A 10,981-nucleotide genomic window follows, 5' to 3' on the forward strand; every position below is an offset into this window, starting at 1 on the left:
TCTCAACCTCCTCTTGAGATTTATTATTATTATTCTTAGGGACTGACTAGTTGCCCACTACCCATTATCAGTTGCACTTCACCACTTAAAATTTTCCTGGTCGATTGTGCTCCAAAAAATTTTGTTGCACTCCTTTGTGTGTTTCTTTTGTTCTCTCATTTTTCTCTTTTTCAACCATGCTTTCAGAAATCATTGTTTGTTTAATAATTTTTGTAAGAAATACTTAATCTTGTGGCAAGCATGTTTGCAATTTACAAGAGTAGATAAGATTGAATGGGAAAGTGAATAAACCCTAAACCTAAGGTTACTATAATGAAGTCCAATTAATTGGTTAAAATAGAGGTTATATAAAATAAGCTATTTTTTAAGGTTAGTGTACAATTAGAAATTAGTGTTTGTAACTTGTTGGTACCTATTATTATTAGTATTATTATCTTGGCTTTAATGAAATGTGTAATTATAATAGAGTTGTTTACAAAACATTATAACTCTCCTTCAAACATATCTAGTAGTTGTTTATAATTATGATTGGGTCAGGATCAAGGGCCATATGAAAAAACATATGTAAAAACAATGTAACATTAATAAAATTTCAAAATATGGATTAAAAGTTTCAGATTGAGCTGATTTTTTGTGAGGATGATCTCTATGATGGGAAGATCATCCGAAAAAAAAATCAGTCCAATCTGAAACTTCTAACCCTATTAAAAGTGATTGAGAATGTGGACCGTCGATTTTTTGTCAATTTTTATCTATAATTTATAAACCACTTTTGATGGATTTAGAAGTTTCAGATTGAGCTGATTTTTTTTTTTTTGGGATGATCTTCTCATCATGGTGACCATCCTCACAAAAAATCAGCTCAATCCAAAACCTCTAACCCATATTTTGAAAAATCATTGTTTTTACATATGTCCCTTGAACCGCCCTCATTATGATTAGGCTCATATAAATTTCTAAACCCAAAATAAAATGAGAGTTTCTAGTGGCACCCAACTTTTACTTATTCTCATTTCTCAAATCATTCGTTTATTTACTTATTTTTAGTTGGAGGGAAATAAGTAAAAGTTACAGTGCGAATAGCAGCTCTCAATTTTAATCCATTAAAAAAGACTGATCTACTAGTTTCTTTTAATAATGATAATCTGACACTCACATGTGACATACTCAAAATACTCTCTTGACATGGGATGTGCTACGATCATATATTTTCTTTCATTAGGATACACAATTGCATAGATTTGTAAGGATTTGAAATTATGTATCTCGAGGCATAAAATCTATAATTCTAATACATGCCACGTAAGGGAGTGAGGTTATTAGAACTCTTTTTCTCTTTCTATTGAACAATGATGAATGCACACAATAAATCATATATAATCTATATGCGATTGATGCGGCAAAGGCACAGAACTGCATATCTTTTTCCAAAAATAAAAGATGTATGATTTTGAGCTCTTGTAATGTCAATCGTGTATGGGCTGCATGCATTCATCACCATTTTTATCTTTTTGAGTCGTGATAATATGATACCCCCTCTTGAAACACACTCCCATTCATCCGAGAACCTAAGATCATTTGCCTCGGGATTCACGTTGAAATAATATTGTGGAGGACTCATGTCGGACATTTCTGACGTGGAATGTCCCCCGTGAAAACTACCAATTAATGCTAAAAGTTTTTTTTAAATGGAATAAAAGAGGTGCAATGAGCATATTAGACTAGCAAAAGGGCTAACAAAACGAATTAAGAAAAGGCGCTCATCGTCGCAACTTAAAAAAGCTTCCTTGTTCCTTCCATCTCCTTCCCGACCGTTACATTTTTAAAATTTAAGAGCGGAAGAAGAACAATGTCGAAAATAACCGCCATCACCTTGTCTTCCCTTCTAAGAAACTCTATCCCTCTCTCTGCAATCTATCAAGCGAAGCAAACCCACGTTCAAATCCTGGTTCGTGGATTCCTCCCCAACGTTACTCTTCAAACTGATCTCTTGTTAGTTTACTCAAAATGTGCCCGTCTCGAAGACGCTCAGCAAATCTTCGACCAAATGACAGAAAGAAATATGCACTCTTGGAACATTTTGATCTCTTCTTATGTTCAGAACTCCCTTTATTATGAATCTTTAAGTATTTTTAATGGGTTTTTGAAATTGGGTCTTCGACCCGATCACTTCACCTTTCCGTCCATCTTTAAGGCTTTTGCGGGAATTGGAGGTTCTTCACGTCTGGGAAGAAAACTTCACAGCTGGGTTATTAAACTTGGATTTGAAGCCCATGTTATTGTGGGGAATTCAATTTTGGATTTTTATGCAAAATGTGAGAATCTATTAGATGCTCATCAGATGTTTGTGGAAATGTTGAGGAGAGATGTTGTAGTTTGGAATTCGATGATTTCTGGGTTTGTGAGGGCTGGATTTTCAATAGAAGCATTGGGTTGTTTTCGGAAAATGCAGGGAGAAGGAGTGAAGATGGATTCAAGGACGATTGCAAGCATTTTGAGTGCTTGTGGGAAGGAAGGAGACTTGATGAAAGGGAAAGAAATTCATGGGCAAGTGTTAAAGAGTATAGTCTTTAATGGGGATGTCGCAATCGGAAATTCTTTGATTGATATGTATGCCAAGTGTGGGTGTTTGGATGATTCACAAAACGTTTTCCGGTATATGGTTGATTTGAATCTCGTAACATGGACTACGTTGATATCTTGTTATGGAGTTCATGGGAAAGGTCAAGAGTCTTTGATTCTTTTCGAGAAAATGATAATTAGTGGATTTAAACCTAATTGTGTCACATTAACTGCAATTTTATCAAGTTGTAGCCATTCGGGTCTTATAAACCAAGGTAAGAGGATTTTTTACTCGATGAGTTTAGATTATGGCATCGAGCCCAGTGTAGAGCACTATGCTTGTATGGTGGACCTATTAGGTCGATTTGGGCACTTAGAAGAAGCACTAGAGTTGATAAAGAAGATGCCTCAAGAGCCTTCGGGAAGTGTTTGGGGTGCACTACTTGGTGCATGTAGGATACACAAGAATGTCGAGATAGGAGAAATTGCAGCCTATCGGCTATTCGAATTGGAAGCAACAAATTCTAGCAATTACATTGCATTGTGCAATATTTATGAATCTGTCGTTAGATGGGATGGTGTTTCGAGGATTAGATTGAAGATGAGAGAATTGGGCTTGGTTAAAAAACCTGGGTGTAGTTGGATTACTATTAATGGCATGGTTCGTACTTTCTACCGAGGGGATATTTCTCATACATGGACAAAGATGGTATATGAGATGTTAGATGGGATGATTAAGGAGATGTTGTTGCCTAAAGATTATGGATAGTTTAGCTGAGTCACTTACTTATAGGAGGCATAACTTTTGTTGCATAACCCTTTACAGATTGTATCTACAGAAAATGGCAATTGAGGCAAAAAAATGGTGGAAACAATCAATGTGGAGTGAAGGGTTTTAAGGAAATTTGTGACAAACAACAATGGTGTGGCACTTCACCCAGTTCAAAGTGCAGTTTACACTTCACAGATTTTTTTGTCTGGGTGGAAGAGGCCTCCGAGTATTATGGTTTTGTATACAAGATCCATTGGAACAAAAAGAGGTGTTGATAGTCGTGTTATTGTGGCTGAGTTTGGTGGTGGAGCTATTAGACAGGAAGCTACACCGGAACGACATTCTTTAGTAAAAGTGGCACAATTCATTGTGGACTTGAACATCATATAAGAAAATTTTGAGCTCTTTGATTGTTTGGGACATCTTCTAATGGTTGCTATTGCAGAAGCTGTAGCAGCGCCAGCATCAATGCCTTGTTTATTGACAACTAAGCATAAGAACTTTATAGTTGCTACTGAGAGGCATACTTCAAGTGGTTCATTTTGAATTTAAAGGTGCAACATCATCGAAATACCCTTCTCATATAGCACGATGATCACAACTGCTTCTCGACATGACAACAATTTCAACGACGGTCTTCTATTTTCTTGTGGAACATGTCATATTAGACTCTCATCATTTTATGTTGATAAGGTGTGTATATCCATTCTTGAGAGCCATTTTTCGTTTTTTTCTCTTATCATTTTTGTCTTATTATAGTCGTTGTGATTGCAAACATCTCATGATGTATTATGACATGAATTATCAGAAACTTTACTTCAAAATTAACCATTGATTTTTTTCTCCTTTAAAAAAATAAAAATAAATAAGTAAATTAACCATTCATCTTAAACCTTGGGTTTTTATGACATTCTATAGTCAATTTAAAAAGAAAATTAATAGAAACACAACAATCAACACTCCATTGTCAAGTTTGTATATGTTGAAATAACATAAAAAATAAGACCGTGGGAAGCCTTAAACCATGCAAATAAATAGCCTGTGATCAATGCTTCTGGTCAATGAGGTGATGATGACTGGAACCAGACGAGGCCGCCCCAACTACGGTAGACTTAGTGTGCAAACCTTCACTGACCTGGTCATTCCTCTTGATTTCTTCTTGAATATGAATATCATCATCAATGGATAGTATCACGGTTTGTGTACCATGTGGGCCTGGTACAATAGCCTCTTGCACCTTCAAATGTTCCTCAACATTGACAATGTCGGTTTCTTGAACCATTTTCTTTTTCTTATTCCTCTTGATGAAAAAACAAAGAGCGATTGAAAGGAATGCTAAGAAGAAGAGACCACCTAATGACACAAACACGATTATAATTGTTGTATGGTGATTTGAGGGCGGTGAAGGTGGTGTCGGAACAATATGAGGAGGGGGTGGAGAAATGGGATGAGGTGGTAGTGGTGGTGGTGTCACAATTGGAGATGGAGGTGGAATTGAATGATGAGGCGGTTTAGCCGCCGGAGTTGGGGGTGTTGGTGCGATATGAGGTGGGGGTGGTTGTGGAATTGAGTGAGGAGATGGTGGGGGTGTAAAGGGAGAATGGGGTGGTGCTACCTTTGGAGGGGGTGTAAAAGGGGAATGGGGTGGTGCCACCTTTGAAGGGGGTGGAGGAGAAAGATATGGGAAGCCATAGTCTTGGATAGAAGCCATGAAGGTAATTGAAAATTTGAAATGATGTGTGTTTAGTAGAAGAGATGAAGAAGATGGATGTTTGTTTGTCTATTTGTAGTGGTAGCAAAAGGGTTTAAAAATATTTAATATTTTGTAGAAAACTTGCAAGTTTTTTGTGACTTGACTCTCATGCTAAGATTTTGAAAGGTTATCATTGGTTGCATAGAAATACATTACTTCTCATGCTTAATCCTTAAGAAATGGAAATTTGATGGAGAAGATGAGCTTAATATACCATTGCCGTAGCCTCCCTAGACCTTTCACATGGCCAACTTCACACCATATAAACATTGTACAAAGATTGTGAAAAGAGATCACTTTTACTTTGAGATCGATTTCTAAAAATATCACCTACTTTTGGGACCAAAACCCCTCTTTCACTGGCTTTCTTCTATTAAAAAATGATAATATGGTTCTTATTTTGGGAAAAAAGATTAAAAGAATGTGTTAAGTTAATTTAGGAAGAAGAAGAATTAATGAAGGTTGAGATGTTCGCATCCTCGATTTAATCGATCGGTACCTTGTTCAGTTTTTTTTTTTCCTTGCATTTTTAGAAAAATCAGATAAGTTAGCATGGTTTGTGTTGGAGAAAATTTTAAAGTATAGAGAGAGATATGTACAAATACAAAAAACCCAATCCAAGATTTAAGAAATATTATTGTCTTTAAATCAATATTTACCCCAATTAGAATTCATGATTAACAATAGATTATCTCCAAATTTGATTTTAAGATACAATGAATCAATTATGTATTCTTATGATAGATTTGTTGAATTTATTCATGCTCATAGAACACCAAAATATTTACGAATCATTTTAAATATATATTAAAAAAAAAAGAACTTCTAGAGATAATAAAATAAGATTTGTAATAGAGTTGTGTGTACAAAAAGAGTGAAAATAATCCCTTTAAATAGATAATCAAAGGATACGAAAGATACCCTTTTAAATCAAAATGACATATGTCAATGGTTGCCAAAACAACCTTTGGGTCAAAAACCAAGGTTCATGGGACACAACTTTAATTTTTCTTTGGTTAAAAGATAGTGTGTGTGCCCGCATGTATTGGACATTGATAAAAAACAGTGACAATGTGGTCAAAGTAGAGCAAGGTTTCTTTTACTTGAAAAATATTTCCAAAGCGGTAATGGCAACAATGGACCCTATTTTAAAATATTAAATTCTAAAAATCTCCCATTTTCAAATTATAAGTCAAAGTATACAAAATATGTGAATAGATTAAAGTATCTAAAAGATTTGAACCTTTACTTAATTATAAAAATAATTAAATTTTTTCAAGATTCTTAATGAAACTAAGTCTTGAACTAAAGATCTTATATAACAAATAAGAATCATTTCCAATACATCTTTCAAAACTATAATAGTGTTCAATACAATATTAGCATATTTTAGGCCTTACCATGATTTTCATAAGTGTGTAAAGAATTTTTTATTGAAAACTGCGGCATTTCGAACACACGCACACACATACAAAAATATATATATATATATATATAAAGAGAGAGAGAGAGAGAGAGAGAGGCTTGAGTAGGGGTGGCAATGGGTCGGGTCGGGTCATGTCGTGTTTGGATCTTATGTTTACAAGGTTGGCAGGGGTGGAGTTAGTAAGGAGCTGGTGGGGGCAATTGCCCCCACAGAACTTTGAGACACCCCTATATTTTTAACTAATTGCATGTCCCATTTGTCCTCACTACCTCACCTCTCTCCCCATTTGCCCCCACACCCTCATCTGCCACCAATTTTGGCCCCGACACCCTTACCTCCCTCCAATTGTATTTTCCAGCACAAATAATTTTCCTATCATTCAAGTTCTTCAACTATACAACTAGCCATAGTTTGCCCTCATTACAAGAAAATCCTAGTTCTGTCTCTAAAGGTTGGGATCATGTATTTTTGCATGAGTTATTCTTCGTGACATGAGTCAATGGATCCCCCAACCCATTTATAAATAGGTATTTGTCAAAAACGATATCCATGTAACTGTAATATCTTAACACATGTTATGGATCTATTAAAACCAATGTTCTCACTACTTTTGCCCATTAGTGGTAAAACTCTACCACACCAATTTTAATTCTTGATTTATAATACTCCTTTATCCATAATAAATTTACAATTTCTTTTCCCCCCATTGAATATGAACATTGAATAAATTAACAAATATTAGGTTAGGACCTCACTGTAAATAATTATTTAGTTAATTAGCTTTAAATCCATCCATTATGAAGTCTTATGTGCTCCATCTTTTCCAATGCTTTTTGTAAACGGGTCAATCATATTCTGAGAAGACCTAACTCGAATTATAAAAATTATTTCATCTCTTAGTTATTAAGTTACATAGTAATGTTCTAGACCAATTTGTATATATTGCTTTTTCATCATACATTTTACCATAATCGTTTGATAGTTTTGGGTCACAATCAAAAGTTGTAGTTAGATATGGGTAGCAATGATTTAATTATTAATGAAATTTTTACAAATAAATTCCATATCAACTTTATTTTCAATCTGACTACATACCCATTGACAGTGATCTTCTGTGACAGGTTATAAAAACTTACCAAAATAATACTCCATAATCAACCTCTTACCAAAAAACCTAGGGACTTGTTCGGAAGCAGATCAAGAATTAGGGGGTTAAAGTTGAAAACTCACAGAAGTTGTTATATAGACTTCAGGAAGTTGTATCCCTGCAACTCTTCCTAACTCTAGTTTTTTAAGGAGTTACAACTCGAAGTTCGATAACTCATACTACAGCCCTATCTAAGCTAACTGCTAGGTGTAAATCGGTTTGTTTGTTTTTTTGAATAGATCAAAGAGAAGTGGAATCCAAATTAAATGGAGAGAAAGAATAAAAACTTATCGGTTTAGAGAGAAAATTCAGAAGATCAAGGCTACACGTGTTGAGCGCGATGCCCTTAAAATAGATTTCTCTCATATTTTGGTGTCAACAGTTCGTAGGCGTCTGTCTCCCAAGATACAATGTGTAACAGAGAAGGTGACACTCTAATTTCTGTTAGTGGTGAACCCAAATGTATAGAGTACTCTCATATATTATAAATATAAAGTAATTAAAGAAGAAGAGATTGAAAATCTGGTCCATTTTCTGAGTTAAAATCAAAAGCAAAACGAGATTTAAGTAGAGGGAGAGGTGAATGTTGTACAGACATGGTATCTATGAGAGACACATCTATGTCCAGAACAATTACAATAGATAACTCTTACCAGAAGATACAAATTGGTTTCCAATGGACACCAATTTAAGAAAAAAATAATTAAATATGAACAAACAAGGAATTAAATAAAATTTAATTCTAATTTTGTCCAAAAGTAATGATCAAAGAGTGAAGCCCACAAATGGGCCTACAGCCCATGCTCGCACACCCCGCTCAGTGTGCATGCGCTTGTGGCTCGAGAGGCACACCTACAACCAATCTTTACCAAAGATCATAAGGGACCAAGGCGTCAAATATTAATTTTTCCGACAGGGTGAAACTGTCAAATTAATGGAGGATGGGAGAAATTTGACGACTCTAAACTGTCAAATATGTGGAACATCAAAATTTCAACAGCCCTGGGCCATCAAAATTCGATTTCTCGAATTTTCCAGTTTTCAATATTACTAAAAACTCAACTCTCTCCTTACTCAAGTGCAACTAAAAGAAAAACACTAAGGTTAAACAAAACAACATTGCAAGTAGGGAGGTTTTGGATTGATTTTTTCATTCACCCTTAAAGATGTAGGGTCAACTAAAATTAAGATAATTATCTCTTCATAATAGAGATTACAAAACAACAAAGTCCCTTTCAAAAATATTAGTGGACCCACTTTTAATTATATACCCAAAGATGGCTAAAAACCACAAAAGACCCTGCACTTTTCCAACAATAACTAAAAGGAAAATCCTGGGGTGACATTGGGATTTATTTCGATTCTTACATTTCTGACGTGGAGGTGTGCACATAGCCATAGCTTTCCTCGAGATAAGAGTAAAAAAGCATCTACGGTTATGTGCCCACCTCCACTTCAGAAATGTGAGAATCGCAGTAAATCCCAATGTCACCCCAGCAATATTACCCTAACTAAAATGATCATGATGATGATCATTGGAGTTGTAATTCCAAAATGAATTCTCACAGGCATCAGAAACCGAAATTGTAGTCGATTTAAGTGGTCAACTTTCAGAAGTTGAACTTCAAAAGTATAATTCTTAGAGTACAAATCCCTGAACCCAACAAACCATGATTTTTTTCCCAAAAAACCCTTTCATCTTCAAACTTGAGTTTTGGTAACAATCTATAATGAAACTTAAAAGGAAAATTAATAGAAACACAACAATCAATTCTTTTTTCCATTGGTTTATTACAAAAGAAAGGAAAAAAAAATGAGATATCTCACAGTTTAATTATGGTTGAAAATGGACAACTTTGTATTGCAGTAAACGTATAAATATTAAGACCTTGAAAGCCTTATTAATCATGAAAATAAATAGCCTGTGATCAAGGCTTCTGCTCAATAAGGTGATGACTAGAATCAGAAGGAGAAGCCCCAACTCCGGTAGACTTAGCGTGCAAACCTTCGCCGACCCGATCATTCTTCTTGATTTCTTCTTGAAATTGAACATCATCATCAATAGATAGCATCACGGTTTGCACACCGTGTGGGCCAGGAACAATGGTCTCCTGCACCTTCAAATGTTCATGAACATTTACAATATCAGTTTCTTGAACCATCTTTTTCTTCTTCTTGAGGAAACAAAAAAGAGCAACCGAAAGAAATGCTAAGAAGAAGAGACCACCCAATGAGACAAACACGATTATAATTGTCGTATTATGATTTGAGGGTGGTGAAGGTGGTGAAGGGACGATATGAGGTGGTGGTGGAGCAATGGGATGAGGTGTCAGTGGTGGTGGTGTCACAAGTGGAGATGGAGGTGGAATTGAATGACGAGGTGGTTTTGCCGCCGGAGTTGGTGGTGTTGGTACAATATGAGGTGGTGGTGGAATTGAGTGAGGAGATGATGGGGGAGTAAAGGGAGAATGAGGTGGCGCCACCTTTGGTGGGGGTGTAAAAATAGATGGTGGGGGTGTAAAGGGAGAATGGGGTGGCGCCACCTTTGGTGGGGGAGTAAAGGGAGAATGAGGTGGCGCCACCTTTGGTAGTGGTGTAAAAGGAGATGGTGGGGGTTTCAAGGGAGAATGGGGTGGCGCCACCTTTGGTGGAGGGGAAAGATATGGGAAGCCATAGTTTTGGATAGAAGCCATGAAGGTAATTTGAAAATTTGAAATGATGTGTGTTTAGTAGTAGAAGAGATGAAGAAGATGGATGTTTGTGAGTTCATTTGCAGTAGTAGCATAAGGGTATAAATATACACATTAAAATAGAAGGAAGTTGAAATATTTTGTAGAAACTTGCAAGTTTTTTGTGACTTGACTCTCATGCTAAGATTTTGAATGGTTGTCATTGGTTGCATAGAAATACAGTACTTCTCATGCTTAAAGCTTAAGATAAGGAAATTTGAAGGGGAAGATGAGCTTAATATCATTGATGCCACATCTTTCACATGGCCAACTTCACACCATATAAACATTATACAAAGATTGGATTTTTTTTTTTTTCAAAATTCTCATTGTGAAAAGAGATCAGTTTTACTTAAATCGATAGCAAAAAATATCACTTTGCTTTTGGGATCTAAACCCCTCTTCCACCTGCTTACACCTATTAAAAAAATGATGATATTTGAAAATGAATAATAAAAGAATGTGTTAGTATAATTCGGTGTTTTTATTTTTATTTTTGATTTTTTGAAAAAATCAGAGAACTTTGTGAGGTGGTTTGCCCTGGAGAAAACTTTAAATTAATGGTAAATTACTTAAAGGACCTTGGCAGAGG

The 10,981-nt window shown here is 35.5% G+C and overlaps 2 protein-coding genes and 1 pseudogene across 2 annotated transcripts; 1 reads left to right on the forward strand and 2 right to left on the reverse strand.

Moving 5' to 3' along the window:
• Window positions 1-1,482: 1,482 nt before the first annotated feature.
• On the forward strand, window positions 1,483-4,053 carry LOC147404156 (pentatricopeptide repeat-containing protein At5g04780, mitochondrial pseudogene; annotated as a pseudogene).
• A 184-nt stretch (window positions 4,054-4,237) lies between these two features.
• LOC147404157 (uncharacterized) lies at window positions 4,238-5,110 on the reverse strand. The gene has a single exon (XM_086440001.1). The coding sequence runs from the start codon at window positions 5,043-5,045 to the stop codon at window positions 4,380-4,382; it is 666 nt and encodes a 221-aa protein (XP_086296127.1). The 5' UTR covers window positions 5,046-5,110; the 3' UTR covers window positions 4,238-4,379.
• A 4,327-nt stretch (window positions 5,111-9,437) lies between these two features.
• Window positions 9,438-10,417, reverse strand: LOC147404158 (uncharacterized). Its single transcript, XM_086437709.1, has one exon. The coding sequence runs from the start codon at window positions 10,351-10,353 to the stop codon at window positions 9,589-9,591; it is 765 nt and encodes a 254-aa protein (XP_086293835.1). The 5' UTR covers window positions 10,354-10,417; the 3' UTR covers window positions 9,438-9,588.
• Window positions 10,418-10,981: the final 564 nt, after the last annotated feature.

This window comes from Akebia trifoliata, chromosome 4 (genome assembly GCF_017979445.1).
Source record: "Akebia trifoliata isolate Shusen 1 chromosome 4, ASM1797944v1, whole genome shotgun sequence".
In the NCBI taxonomy this organism is placed as follows: Eukaryota; Viridiplantae; Streptophyta; class Magnoliopsida; order Ranunculales; family Lardizabalaceae; genus Akebia; species Akebia trifoliata.